This window comes from Papilio machaon, chromosome 15, assembly GCF_912999745.1.
Source record: "Papilio machaon chromosome 15, ilPapMach1.1, whole genome shotgun sequence".
NCBI lineage: Eukaryota > Metazoa > Arthropoda > Insecta > Lepidoptera > Papilionidae > Papilio > Papilio machaon.
Window position 1 is genome coordinate 5,480,514 of NC_060000.1, and position 15,519 is coordinate 5,496,032.

Below are 15,519 nucleotides of genomic sequence, written 5' to 3' on the forward strand. Positions count from 1 at the left end.
TGCAGAGCGAAGTTATCTCAATTCCAGTACGCTATTACCATTATATTTTCTAACAAACTAATCAATTATTTGCAAAATGAATACCTTTGTCTTGTTTACGGTGATGACGAGGCGATGTTGTTGGGCTTTTGACATAACGCAATGGCGTCAGTCTTGACCCAGCATTCGCAAGAGTCCGAGTAGTTTCTATATCCTCAGCTTCCAGTGAACTCACGCAAGGTATTGTTGGGATGGACTGTTTTCTTCTGGGTAAACTACCGGGCAGAGATATGCTTTCATTTGAGCCACTTTTCCTCCTGGGCCTGTGTTAAATAGAACTAGTTATAGAACACATTTTGAAGACGAAGAAGTTATTATGCAAAACTACAAAAATATAAATGAATTTCACCTGTAAACATGACTATTTCCAGATGTAGGCGATTTTGCTAAAATCGAATTAGGTCCATTCTTTCTTCTTGGACTATCGCGTAATCGTCTGTGTTTGCGAGGAGATATATTTCCGTTGCCAATTCCATCTTTCCTGTACTGCTCACTAGAGTCGTCAGAAGTTGGAATGTTAAGATGAAGCTTCATATTAGACCCTAGTACTTCTCTTCTATCATAATGTTGTGGTCTGTGTCCGTGAATTCCATCAATATTTTTGTTTTGAGTTGGACTTTTAGCTTTAAGTTTCGTCCTTTTAACATATCTCTCCCTTTCCACAGGACGCCTACTTTCGGTTTCTTTGTCTTTCATTGTTTTTTCTTTGAGTCCTTTATCAATATCAATAGGTTCCTTGGGAGATGACTGCAAGGTTTTATTTTTTTCTAAGAACTGAGTTTTTTTCTTTCTGAATTCTAAACCTTTTTCTTCTAAAGGCGATTTACTAATAGGCGGTTTATGTGCGTTTCTTTCAGAGCGAGAATTAAACTCAATGTCTTTATCCTTTCTGCCCCAATCATCCTGAGAAGTTGATATGGAGTCATCGCAGGATTTGGAAAATTCCAAAGTGAATGCTCTCTTTTTTCTTTTTTTGTCATCGGTTAACCAAGACTTCTGGCGATTATTTGACCTATATTTTTGCGAATGCTTGTATGCTAAAAGTAAGTACAAATTTAAATAATTCATAACTCAATTTTGCCAAGCAAAGTCTAGTTAAAATAAAATGATACGTACTTAATCCTCCATCGTCTTCATCTTCCACTGGACTCTCATAATAACCCGACGAAGAATAATGTGCACTACGTTCATCATCGGATAAAGAACCCTGAAAAAATAATTTCGTAAATGAATTAAATTCAAAAATTGATGAAACATTTATAATTTATCAATATGTTACCGTCATTTTCGGTACAAGTTGTTCTCTTTGATCCTGTTTGTTTTTCTGATCTTCCTTCGGTTTTAGTACTTCCTTTGTTTCGGTCACGTCATGAAGTTTCTTAGTTTTTTCATTTGCAATTTTATTTTCAACACTTTCAGTAACATTTGGATTTGACCCTCCTATGCTATAGCTACCGCTAGAACTACTTTTACCACTAACAGTACCACGAGTAGTTGTGCTCTAAAAACGAAGAAAGAAAATCACCTTCACTTATTGAAAACTATGTAATAACTATTCCTAAGATTACCAATGTATGTTAAAAAGTAAATATCATCTAATTTTATTTGTATAATATAATTTGTACTCACAGCTTTTGATAATTCTTCTTTAGATTTAATTATTTCAGTCTTTTCTCTCCTAATAGGTGGAGCCGTATGATTGATATCAGCTTTAACTTCAAATCTTTCTACGCTAGGTTTAGATATCTTATCAGTCAGAGTCAACGGAGGAGATGATAGATCGGGAACTATAAAGTCATCACTTATTTGTAGTGGTGGTGAAAAACTAGGAACAATTAAATCTTCGGCAACGTTATCAGTTTTTGTAGATGAATACAGACTAGAAGCACTTTCAAAAGAGGAGCCTTCTTGCGTTTTGTTATTTTCAGGATCTACAAAAAACAATAAAAGGTAATCTTCCGGAAATTAATAAAAAAGTTCCTTGTTTGAGTAAATACTTACGGCTGTTTTGGTTTTTGCTGTTGCTTTTCTTTGAACTATCAGAATTCGCGGTAACGTAATCTTCTGTTGTCGTCGTGCTTTCAGATAAATCAGTTGTATTTAGTCTACCTGAATCTGTTCTAGCTAAACTTGTTTCACTACTTCCAGTTTTCGTTAATATAGGTTCTGACGGTGACTCCATAATTTGTTTTGGTATTGATCCATTTGGTTCTTTTTGCTGAGCTTTTTTTTGAAGATCCCTTCGTCGTGATGGGCTTAAAGCTCTTTCTCTCTTTTTGTTAATAAAGCTAGGTGTCCTTTTAAACGGTACATCAGATAGATCGAGACTAGGATGTGTAATAGCAATTGCTGGAGTATGACTTGGTTTAGGCAGTCCCGTTGGTGATGGTGTTTTAGATAGCATTGGCTGTTTTGTAATTGGTAACATAACATTGGGAACTACCGCTGGCGGCGATAATGATACCCTCATTTGTTGTGTAGAGTTAATACTGCTTGCATCTAACTTCGTTCGCGGGGATGTAGGTGACTGGCTCTGAGGAATTAAATTATTTGAACATGAACATGAATGATTTCAACAGTGTATATAGACAACAACAACAGTGTGTATACTAGAAGTGCCATTAATTGTACCTGTGAAGCATCGAATTCTTCGTCTAAAGCATCCGTATCCAACGACGATCGTTGTTGGTGCTGTAATAGTAACAGTTGTTTTCTTCTTGATGTTGGAGTTAATAATGCCAGAGCACCGGGCGATGCAGCTAAAGAACTAAGGTCTGATGAGCTGAAAATGAAAAATGTTTGAAATAATTCCTATTAATTTTACTATTAGATAATTTCGTTATCGAGAATTACCTTATCACGGTCCCATTATCTGTTCCGGAGTCCACTTGCAATACGGTCGTTTGTGATTCATTCCACAAGCCATCTGAGTGGTCCCTGCAATTAATTGACGACATGTAAGACGTTTTAGTGTTTTAAAAATGATTTATCAGAACTAATAATTCTCACTGAATTTCAATACGTCAGTCAAAAAGACTAGAAACAAATAAATTAACAAAATAATTTTCAGGAAATATTTTTGTTTTACCTGCTATGGTCAATAGTAAGTGACTCATTCGAAGCGCACGGTGATGTTGATTCTAACGGCGCGAGGATTGTTGTAACCTTGTTTGTAATAACTGCGCGTTTGGTTTTTTGTTCTAACTCATTGTCAATATGAACTGGATCTGGAGATCCGGGACTCGATTTAGCGGTGCTAAAATAATGCAGAAATGTAAATAACAGCGACAGAAATTTTAAATATCCCTTATAATAAGTGGTCCTTGTTATTTTTTAAATGAAATTTACTTATATGTTGAAATGTTCATTAGCCGTGCATACCTGGGTGAAGGCATTTCATCTCTGATGATTGTGTCTGTTTGCTCCTCAAAACTAACGCTTCGAATTCTAAATGGTTCATGCTTGTAACTAATATATTTTTCATGAAAATCTTCATAAGGTGCATTCCCGTCAGAAGAACTATGAAGAGAATTAATGCATGAGAATGGATGAAGTGAAGCGTTTGCATTCTTAATTATTTTATTGCTACTAGGAAATATAATGTTAAAAGTAATAGAAATAAATGAAAATCTTGCAAATCGCTGTGAGTCGGTCTGCGGCAAAGTTCGTGAAAGTGCATTTTCTCAGTACTACATGCTTCAACTTGGCTAATTAAATATTACAATATTAAAGATAGAGTGTGCACCGCAACCTTTACCTGAAGGAACCATCAGGTTCAAAAGCGAAAATACCCTCATCTTTGATTGGTGTTTGATTATAGTTTTGTCCAATGTATTGTTTATACATAGCATCCCTTTCACGATCCTCCCTGGTCATATTTTCTTGGCTAGTAGACATGATTATCGGAGCGTCCTTGATGCCTTCACTACTGGAATTAATTTCATTTTTCCTTCTATAATAAAATTTAAAATAAGATGGAGTAATTTTAATTTTAATCAATAAATCAATTTATGCATAAGTAATAACTTACACGTCCAGCAAGATTTCTCCTTCAGACATTGTTTTTTGTAACATCCTTTTGTTTTTCCTTCGTAAAGTTGTAAATGGTATCGCTTCATCATCAGGTCGTGGTTCGAAGTCTATTATTATTTCCTTTTCGTTCTTTTCGCTGTCATCTGTCGTTGTAGCGGACGTTTCAGTAGAAGGTTCCGATTGAAACGTTGAAGTTTTTGACAGTGGATGAGATGTAGTCATTGTCTTTTGTGATGCATCACTCGTACTTTTAGACAAAATTGATTTTAAAGAACGTTCCGCTTTTGTTTGTTTAGCTATTTCTTGTTGCAAATATTCTAAATTACGACGATTAAGAGCCATGCTCTTCTCTATATTATCAATATCGTCATCGATCGTATCGTCACGATCACTTTCATGAATAAATTGGAAGTTTTGTTGGAAATACTCTTGAGCTTGTCGTTGAAGAGCGCTCAACTCTGAAGATTTATCTACTTGTGAAGAAGCTACAGATTTAATGGATGCGGAAGTCACGTCGTCAGAATCTCCTCTTTGCAAAAGTGGTGAAGATGGCGTGACTGAAGTAGGCGATCTTGGTGATCTAGGTGGCTCTTCAGACTGAGTTCTATGGAGTTTTTCATGATCGTGATTTATAAAGCTGAAAAGAATTACAGGTATTGGTAATAAATCTAATAAGCCAGCTAATAACCTATACATTTAAGCTTTTTTAATATTTTAAAGTGATGAATACCTTTCAAGCGTGGCATTGATCTCATTTTGTGTTTCACGACCTAATAAGCGATCACCACCAACTTCAGAAAAAGATTTCGTTAGTCTTCTTACACCAACCGTGTAGCCATTAGTTTGAACGCCAGCTGCCACCATCTTAACCTGAAATAATAAGTATATATGAAAATGAAATAATAAATAAGGTGATGTTGCTTGCTAAGTAAAAATATAGGATTCCAAAATATCAACAGTATACAATGTAAGATTAACGTTACTGTGCAAAGTACTATAATGCTACTAAACGAAAAAAAACGTACTCTTTTGATAGTTCTGGGACTTAATGATAGATAATTTGGAGGCAGTGGTTTTCTTCCTAGGCAGACTTCAGTTTGAGTAGCTTGCGTTCGCATAACTCCCTTTTTTATGGAATCTATAACAAAAAAACATAATCAATATGGATATACTAAATTAGTTACAATGTAATCATAACAATTTTGTGTTTTGTGTCAGTAAATTAAATAGATCCTTACCTAGGTCCCTTACCTTAGCTTACCAACCTAGCTAGGGTAATAATTCAGTGTGCTAGCAAATTAGTAGATCTTTAACCTTTTATTAACACTACTCTTTGCCTTAATGTTAAAAATAATAACAATCTCGTTTGCCTTTAATAGGCCTTTTTTTAATCAACATTTAAGGATTGTATACTTACCTAAAACAACAACTTTAGGTTGCTCCTGTTGTGGTCGTTGCGGTGGTACTATCGGATGTGTTGGCATGGGACCCATAGGAGGCGGGTAGTGCATTGCGGGTGCGTTCTGAGCAGCTATATATTGCGGATACGGTGCGAACGGTTGGAATATGACAGGCAAAGCTGCGTACGGCTTTGATTCCGGCTGTAAAATACAATTGCGATTAATAATAAATAAAATAATTTGTAATTTTGACTTAACAAATTAATAACCTTTACCTTTACAGTTCTGCCATCAATAAGGCGCTCGCAGTCGCGTCTGTAGCGCCCCCCACTTACAGCTGCAGGCATCACGGAGTCATCGAAGGTAGTCAGAGTGTGAGATCGGGCGAAGGATACATGTTTAGTTCTAAAAAATGTAATTACATGTAATTATATGTAGTATATGTTAGTATACGCATTTATGTTTTTATTATATTTTGTTAATACAAATTCTTCCTTTGCTTTGATGAAATTAAACAAATAGTGGATAAACCTTTAAATTTTCACTACCGTGATTAGCTATATGACTTCAATTTTTTAAATGTGTGTATGTAACATAATCACTGGTGCCAACCAATCAAATAACATTCACACAGCTAGTTGTAAATTCGGTCTTTACAGATTAAGTTTGTTCTTACCTGTGCGGAGGTATAGTGAGGGGTGGCGGTGGAGGCGGAGGCGGTATAGGGGTGTGCGCGGGGCAACTGCGAACCACAACATGTTGTTAGGTATTTACAATGACGTAGGTTGTGTTTACACTTCGGAAACATTCACATAAAATATACTGGTATTCTCGCTTTCTTTTTTTATTTAGACTCTTTTTAAATTGAGACCAATGTGAATGTTTCGGCAGTGACAACTGATCGTAATGTTGTTATTTATAAACTTAATGATCAATTGACATGAATCAATCATAATGAGGGTTTGTGTTTGGATAGTTAGCTTTAACACTAAAAGGGTTATTTTTAATGTTTCTTTTTGTGTTTTTTCATTACATTAAAATTGACTTACGGTATAATTGTAGGGGGTCTAGGTAAAGAACCCCCTCGGCTTACTGACGCGATTTGGTCGACATTATAATTTTGCGGCCAACCCGCGTTATCTTCTATTACCGATCTGGAAAATATAATTACAATTTAGTATTACCACAGAAATACAAATATTCATTTATCATTAATATCAAAATCCACTGTAATTAAAGTATTTATAAAGATTATGAAGATTATGTCCAATTAAATTATTTTGTAACCAAGTCACTAATATGAATTACTATCTGTCGTCTGCGAGTCTGTCCGCGCGGAATTAAAAAAAAAAAAAACTTAATTAGCAGCCTCTGTGCTCTTTCAGACTTCATCAAGATTGATTGAGCTGTTCCGGAGATTCAAACAAACATTCATCCATCCATCCATCTAAACATTCTCATTTATAATAATAGTAAGAAGTAAAATAGTAAAATTATTGCAAACAAACTGACTAACACAGAGTCATTAAGTGATCACAAAGAAAGATCCTTAGTGTAGTTTTAGTAACCTAATTTTTATATATATAAAAGAAAGTCGTGTTAGTTACACTATTTATAACTCAAGATCGATCGAACTGATTTAGCTGAAAATTGATGGGGAGGTAGCTTAGAACTAGGAGACGGACATAGGAACTTTTTATCTTGTGTGCATTTTTTTATTCCGCGTGGACGAAGTCGCGGGTAAAAGCTAGTTTTTATATATATCATAGGGTGACAAACGAGCGTGCGGCCACCTTAATTCGCCGAAATAGCGAAGCGACCGCTATCCATAGACATCCGACATCCAATTTCAGATGCTTTGCCTACCTCTAATCGACCGAGTAGGCGATGCATATACTCGTAAGCAGAATATCTTATGAGAAACATATTTTTTTTCAAAAGACGAGTCAACGAAATGGAACATACTTGGTAACATTTTTACTTTGAATTTACTTATTATTTGGTATTTGACTGGCATCTCCTTTAATATTTATTACTTCGCAAGCATGCGAAATTCAAAGCAGTCAAGTTGTATTTACCTTGAATAACTTAAGATAGAAGATTTTATTTTATTCATAACTTAAGAATTCTTACAAAAAGTACAAAAAAATCTTCACGATAAATAATAAGGTTTTACTTTAAGTCTTTTAATTAATTATTTAGATAACCTAGAAACCAACAAAACATTAAATTTGTTACGTCACTACTTGATATACACGTAAATCACTAACATCTATCGATTTCATTCAAATTAGACATAATACAATTTATCTTACAACTACGCCTTTCTTACTTCCCGCTTTTTTCTATCAGTGTATCGTTATAAGAGGATAATTGAAAATAAATCAATATAATGAGTATTCTTGGCACGATAACCAAATAATTTTGAAGACGCCCGAGGGAATATTTGCATATGCGACGCGTGTCACAAATAAGGTTGTATTTTCTTATGGATTCCTTACGTTGGAATATTTTCTATCGAATGTTTTTATAAGCCAGTTACTATTAATATTGTAAGTCTGGTTTTTTTTATCTTCCTTTTTCGATTTATTTGGTCTTAAGCGCTTACTAAGACTGTCAAATGTAGTCAGAACATTGATTGAAATGTACCTGATCGGATCAGCCAATACTCGAATAACCCTATAAATATAATAATATAATCTACTTACTGTGGCCACTCCATCCGGGTGAAGTCTTCATCCTCTGGCATCCAGGTGTAGCGTTTGGGGTCAGGCTGGCTGCACACGGAGCGCGGCCGCCGACGGAAGTACGAGCACTCCAGTTCGGAGTCGTGTGCGCACAGCTCGGCCGGTGCGGGAGATGGCTGGCCAAATCTACATCGTATAAAAGTTATTGTAAGTTTCCATTGATGAAATGCATGTATAAATACATATTATTTACACATAAGCTCACGATTTCCGAAACTACGTTTACAAACGGTGTTACTGTCCGACTTGTCGGTCGTTCTTTTTTAGGTTGTGTGGATATTTAGCGGTTGCATCAGTGAATATAGGATGTATGCTACTCAAGTTTCACTTATTATTTTAAGTATCAAAAATGTTTATGAAGATTTTACCTGGGATACCGCTGTATGGGTGCATAATCGGTGTTGAGATTCTCATCCGAGGGCACTCGACGACGGACACAGACGGATAGAAATGATGCTCTGGAAATACAGATCATATTAGATAATGATACAAGTGGCACATGAACAAAAGGCTTTTGAAGTTAAGATGTCCGTTAATTTGTGGTGAGCCAGTAAGAGGACTTGGTCGTCCAGTTATCGGAAGAAAGCTTTAAGGAATCAGAACGGTTTCTTCACGTAAATTCAGTTTTAATACACACCTAACAGTTTTTTTTCTTCGTATTTTTAATTTAATTTAATGTTTATCCAATAATTAGTTGTTTAGTGTAACTTTCTGATGTATTCGAGTGATTTTATGAAAATAAGACTAAACTTTGAATTAAATATAATTTTGTATTCAAACATTGTCTCAAGTTAACCAATAAAACGTGAACCTTTCAGGGATGGTGGGAGTAAAAAATGGAGCATTTTATATCCTTCGTCTTTAGAATATTATTGAGTTAGTATAAAAGAATGGAAGAAAGAAGATGCCACTTGAATATATTTCATTGTCGGTATTGATCTTACTTATAACATTAAAAATTTCAGTCGGCAATATTCTATAATATTTTTGTCTATTGTCAATTTTGGTAAGTCATTAAATCCTCACTGTTGATCTATTACGAGAAAACAGTACTCAGATACTGCATAAGTAATGATGTTTACCAAGGTAAGTAAGATGTTATGGATTTGGTACACGATGCATTCTTCAGACATTTTTTTTGTTCTGAAGCATTAAAAAATGAATAGTTAAAAATAAATAAATATTAGACCTGAGATTAACACAGAGATTTTTATTTTCATTCCATTATTTTGTATTTACATAATAAATTGCTTCACTAGGTGGACATTATACGTAATAAATAAGGATAAAGTGCTTTAAAATTGAAGCTGTAAATTAAAAACGAGTATCGTAAAGATATAATAAAATTTACGGGTATTTTACGTAAAATCCTCCAGAGACTAACACATTTTGTGTGATATATTTCCTATAATTAAATATTGTTGGAACGTCAAAAAGGGATTGCTACTCGTAGATATCCTTTGGGAGCAACAATTTCTGAGTCGTTCGTATAAACATTGTCGAGGCCTGACTCCGTTACTTGTATATTATGCATGAATAGAACATTGATATGTGCTCAGGGACTTACCTTGTTTAACTTAAGTACATACAGGTTTATATACACTTTATATAAACGTAGCCACAGATGCTTATAATGATCTTATAGGGTGAAAAAATAACTCCCTTCTTTTTATTTTGTATTTTAACGCTGGTATTTTTAACAGATTTTTTTTTACTGTAGAATCAAACTACGTGTTACGATCATTAACAACTGCACTTAGCGACACTCAATGATTATAGTAACGTTCTTTTTGTGTAGATTTTGCATTGAAAAAAAGCAAAGAATAACACGAAACAATATTATATTAAGTGAACCTTTACTTTATTTAATGTACCCAAATTACTTTAATAATGCTTGAACCCAGTCATCAATTTCGAACCATTTTTAATTAGTCAAAACTTTACAAATTTAACAGATTTAATGATACTATAGATAATGGAAGAACCTGATTAATCGTTTAAAAGGCAATCGATTCAATTTGAACTCCTTCACAAAAGTAATTAACCTTGTAGTCTTATTTCGTCGCTATACAAGTAGATTATTAACTATTAATTAAGGTAGTTTTAAAATAATAGTTGCTACAAACCTATTGGCTCGTGAGCATGGACTCTCGATGTGGTATTGCGAGAGGCAGCCGAGGAATCTGTCCTTCTTTGATTTCTCCAGTTCCAGCAGATCCAGTTGTTTGTTGTTGATGCAGTACTGCTCCCGGAACTCCTGTAGACCAGCAAAATATAATAATACGATAACTTTGTAAAGAATAACATAATTTGGTTACAAAGGTAATACCACCAAAAAGGGATTGCCTTTTCCATAATATGCTATAGTGCTCTTTGTAAAACAGAGATTGCAATATGTTTTTGTTGCCGTTAAAAATGTATTTATTTGTTTTCACACACACTAGTATTTGGTCCATTAATAGAAGTAATTTTTGATACACAATGTTTTAATCTTTCTTTTACCTGACGACACCAAAACTCATTGGTGCCTCTTTATTTTCAAATTTATGCAAAACGTTGTATAATCCATTGTAAGGGAAAATAAATAGAACTCAATTTCTATACACTTTATCAAATTAGATTCGACATCCGATTCTCACCTCATTCGAAGAGGCTGTAACAGGATTCAGTCGGCATCATCCATCAAGCGCTGCTATCGAGTACAGTTAACGAAATTGAAAAAAAAAATCTCCCTACAATAATGATTGAGCACTTTTGATTTATTCTGTTTTTATTGGGTTCGTTTTAATAGCTTATGCCTAATTTAAATAATATTGTCAAACTGTTGGTTAGTAAATGGACTATATTAATATTTATGTCTTGTTCTTTGCTGGTACTGATGGATAGTTGTAGTTGAAAAATTGAGAAGTAAATGTTTAGCATGCTATGGATATGAGGTAAGAAGAATATGGCTAGGAGAACTTTAAGTATGAGTGTTGAAGTGTACACAGGTAAAGGTAGGCCTCTGAAGAGATGGATCGATTGAAGACTGGTGCGTCAACCATACGTAAGTGGCACCAGGACAGAGAGATGATAATGATGCAAAATCAGCAGCTTCTTCTATAATATTTTTATAGCAGTGTATTCTAAAGATTGGAAACGGTTAAGTTCTAAGGTTATTAAGAGGAGTCACCGTTACTTAGCGAACGATCAAAAAACTGTTTTTGTGTAAGAAAATGTAGTTAGTAATTTTAGGTAATAAACTACCGGTTGACCATAGTCCTGTCTGATAATAAAAGATGGCACCATACCTGTTTGGAGTACATGTTTGTCTTGCTGGGCGGGCGGTCGTCGCTGGCCCGCTGCCGCTTCCTGCCCGCGTTCTCATCCTCCGACTCGTAGCCCTTCGCTGAGTGAGCTATGTCCGCCTGGTACACAAATCTATACTTGTACACACCCTCTACACTAACGTAACTTCAAGTCAAATCTTTCATTTCGACACGTTGTTTTTTTTTTTTTTTTGGAGGTTCGATTTTCGATCAAGCAAAGGCTCATTATAGAATACATATTTCATTTTTTTATGAAGTTGCAGCTATCTTTGGACTGACTTTGGACTTTGGACTTAAAATATAAAAATGAAGATTTTTTTTTTAGAATTTGAATCTATTTATTTTTATTTTGCATCATTAGCTTCTACGAGTATTATTTTTACTTTGACTTATTTTCACTTCAACTTTCTGGATCAACGAAGACCTCAAGGCGATTTACACACTATGTTTTTATTATATAACGAAGTGTCTAAAAGTACTATGACAAATGTTACAATCGTAAATAATATCTCATATATAAGTGAAAGTAATGGCTTTGCCCACTGTTCGAGATAGTTTAAATTGTCTTCCCAATGTTGGATCTCCTGAGATTTAAGACGTAAACATGACAACGCTTTTATCTGTAATAGTGAACTAGGTCCACATTGTTTACGAAGACTGTTTGTTTTTCTGACTACTAAATGTATCATCCAGTTTTCATAGTACTATTTTTTTTTAATCTCTTAAAAAAAGATTTAATGGTATAAAAAAACATTATTAAGTACAGTACACAAAAAACGTTCAGGAAAATTATAATTTAAGAAAAATCGCTTGCAAAAAAATCTTAGTAATTTTGAAAATACTTCACAATAACAAACAATAGAATAAAATGTTTCAAGTCGACTTTATCTCCGTTTTAAATGCGTAATAAGCTCCGGTCATTCAAAATGCTCGGAGCTGTTCAAACGACGCGACGGCGAGTAATTATTTCTTTGACTAAATGAACGTACCGAAAGGACCACAGATTTTAAATTACCCTGTCTTTTAAGATCGGTACAAGGTATTACGGCTCTTATTTAACAGTACGTGTGTCGCACTCAGACTCGCTTAATTACCTAAGCCTCGGTGTAGATTTCTCAAACTATATTTAATTAAGGGGCTTGTGAAGGTCACTTATGATCACCCTGAGTCACCCTGAGTGTAGCAGTAAGATTTTATTGTTTGAAAACCTTATTTAATCGAAAATAACGACAATTTATTTTAACATTATTATAGCTTTTTGTTTTTTTATTACTTAAACCAATTAAAGCCCCTTTTTTTTAATTAAGCGACTAGCTGCGCGCGAAGTCTATTACAGTGGCTACACCCAGTATTGGAAATGACTAAATTCTTGCTCAAAACTCGTAGATGTAGTAGTTGAACGAGACCAGTCGCGTGCGGTTAGTAGCTTAATGTAAAAAGTGTTTAAACGGCAACACCTGGGACTTAGAATTTTACTTTCAGTTCTTTATATTTGGAAGGGTCTTTCATTAAAATGGGATCGTGTTATTAAACGGGCAGGCGCTGCTTGAATTCACAACTGTTGCCATTTGACTAAACCACTTAAAGGCTTTTATCTTTTCTTTGCCCTCTATTAAGGCGTTTTTTTTTTTCTCTCAGAAAAGGTATTTTTATAGATTTTTACAAAAGTGCCGAAGTCAACTAAAATTTTTAGAGCGAATTTTCTGAATACGTGAATTTATTTGGGGTTGACCATTACCGAGGCCTTAACTGGTAAGAAAATCTTAATAGAAAGTACATAGCTAAATTGTAATTAAAAAAACATAGATAGATGTCTGCCTAGACAAAATGCAATCGATTCGCAGCGTTACCATAACGTATTTAAAAAATGTATAGAACTGACACGTGACAATCAAGTGACTTATCGAAAGTTATAGTCAGTTCTATGCATTTTTGAAGTTTGTTATGAAATCGCTATCGCGAATGCGCTTTGCCTATGGGGGGCCTCATTCAAACCAATATTTTTTGACTATTCATTAAAATAAAAGGCAGTAAAATCGATATCGACCTATTTATTTCCCCATTTGTACCCGAATGGAAACAAATCTATCCATAAAACAAAGTGATCAGTACTAATGTGGTATTCAATCTTAATCCTACGGATGTATTGTTAATTTGATCGAATCAGCAACACATTTACGCCCCATTTACCAAACTAGTAGATAAATATTACGTTTATTTGGGCTTTATATCCAGTGTAATTACTGTGACTTATAATGAATAATCTAAAACAAAATGTTAGTCACCTGTGTGGAAACTGACACCCCTAACCCGCTTGCTCCACCTGGAACAAATAAACAAAGAGCACGTTATTTTCTTTATTAAGACTACAAGGACATTTCCGTTAGTACTCTTGTTTAGCACACCGAAAAACACTGGGTAAGTTTTTTTTATATGAAAGGTGGCAAACGAGCAAACGGTCGCCTGAAGTTACCGAATTAGCGAGGCGACCGTTACCCATGGGCATCCGCAAATGTAGATGCATTGCCTACCTTTAATCAACGGAGAAGGGGATGCACAGAAAGAAGACACTTCACCTTCCTTTGCGTCTCCTCTTCCTCTAAATCCACTTCCCCTTCTCATCCTTTCCTAATAAGAAACGATTGTGAAGGGGAAGAGGACTAAAATTAGGCCTATATTTAAGTATATAGATATAATATAGTATAAGTTTTTTGTTATTTCTTCAGTATCAATAAATAAAGGAGATAGATTGCTATTATTGTATTACTAATAGGATTATTTCATACTACGAACGTCAGTGGTAATAACATTAAAAAAATGACTGTTTCAACGAAATCAAGTCACATGTTCTAATATCACTGGCGCGGACAGGACAGGTATCAAAGCAAAAGTTGCGCGGTGAAGTGGAAACAGGCACTTACTCCTTGTTTATATGGCAGAGGTATGGTTGATTAATATTACATTGTTTATAATAATCCTGAGGATTTAACAAAGGCTTCAGTTTAGCATATCGGTAGCTAGCATTTATTATCAAATCTCAACAATGGATTGGATTACGTCTATTGTTGTTATTGACGATTTTAGAGGAATAGACAGTGGAAGTTATAGGTATTTTGTGTAATGATAAGCTTTGCTTGGGTACATAATGTAAGCCAGACATTTTTCTATTTGTTTAAAATCTTAATACTTTCTAGTTATTCATTAAAACGTGCTACGACTACCATTCTCTGAGTTAGAATATGAATCGTTTAGGTTAGGTTAGTCAGTAGAAAAAGGTCAGATTCAGTTGTTTAATTATGAAAACTTTATTTTAAGGTTCGAATTATCAAAACAAAAGCTCACGTTGATTTTTATATCATAAGTATTTTAATATTGAAGTTTGACAAAATATAGGGGATGAATGGATGGATGTTGTGATGATGGATGTGTATGAAATTTGTTGTAACAAATTAAAATTATAGTCTGGAATAGCGGGAAAAAAGAAAAAAGGTTATTGAGTTTTCTTTTATTTACACATAAAGTATGCGGCAGCTTGTGTTGTATTAAATATCAGATATATTTTATAAATCTTAATTAATAACCCACTAAACTTCTTGTCATCGTACTAAGCTTCAAAGTTAAAGAACTTAGAGCAAGTTGTAAGCCCGAGCTTAATAAGTACACATGGTGACTACCACTTCGGTTTTAATCAAGTAACTTGCTTAACTCCTTTAGGAAACTTTTAATTACAATTTGTTAACCTTTTCTCAAAGGCATGTAAACAGGCACCAAAATTTTAGGTAGGATAAAATAAAAATGAGTTTTTATAAATTTGTTTTCCATCGTTTTCTTTATGTGATAAAACTGGTATATAGTTCAAACTAGCTTTTACCCGCGACTCCGTCCGCGCGGAATAAAAAAAAATAGAAAACGGGGTAAAAATTATCCTATGTCCTTTTCCTGGTTCTAAGCTACCTGCCCACCAATTTTCAGACAAATCGATTCAGCCGTTCT

At 34.4% G+C, this 15,519-nt stretch overlaps 1 protein-coding gene across 1 annotated transcript in view; it reads right to left on the reverse strand.

Moving 5' to 3' along the window:
• The window catches only part of LOC106709768, a 128,194-nt gene that overhangs the window by 7,048 nt on the left and 105,627 nt on the right, over positions 1-15,519 (reverse strand). Inside the window, exons 2-24 of the mRNA XM_045681167.1 lie at positions 13,812-13,849; positions 11,509-11,625; positions 10,345-10,475; positions 8,587-8,676; positions 8,180-8,344; positions 6,521-6,625; positions 6,148-6,213; positions 5,747-5,876; positions 5,489-5,672; positions 5,097-5,209; positions 4,802-4,941; positions 4,070-4,708; positions 3,797-3,991; positions 3,421-3,558; positions 3,128-3,295; positions 2,893-2,976; positions 2,671-2,821; positions 2,041-2,572; positions 1,669-1,970; positions 1,319-1,540; positions 1,156-1,246; positions 389-1,076; positions 85-302 (exon numbers count right to left, since the gene is read on the reverse strand). Of these exons, the coding sequence (XP_045537123.1) occupies positions 85-302; positions 389-1,076; positions 1,156-1,246; positions 1,319-1,540; positions 1,669-1,970; positions 2,041-2,572; positions 2,671-2,821; positions 2,893-2,976; positions 3,128-3,295; positions 3,421-3,558; positions 3,797-3,991; positions 4,070-4,708; positions 4,802-4,941; positions 5,097-5,209; positions 5,489-5,672; positions 5,747-5,876; positions 6,148-6,213; positions 6,521-6,625; positions 8,180-8,344; positions 8,587-8,676; positions 10,345-10,475; positions 11,509-11,625; positions 13,812-13,849 (4,707 nt within the window). The remainder of the gene's footprint in view (positions 1-84; positions 303-388; positions 1,077-1,155; positions 1,247-1,318; positions 1,541-1,668; positions 1,971-2,040; positions 2,573-2,670; positions 2,822-2,892; positions 2,977-3,127; positions 3,296-3,420; positions 3,559-3,796; positions 3,992-4,069; positions 4,709-4,801; positions 4,942-5,096; positions 5,210-5,488; positions 5,673-5,746; positions 5,877-6,147; positions 6,214-6,520; positions 6,626-8,179; positions 8,345-8,586; positions 8,677-10,344; positions 10,476-11,508; positions 11,626-13,811; positions 13,850-15,519) is intronic.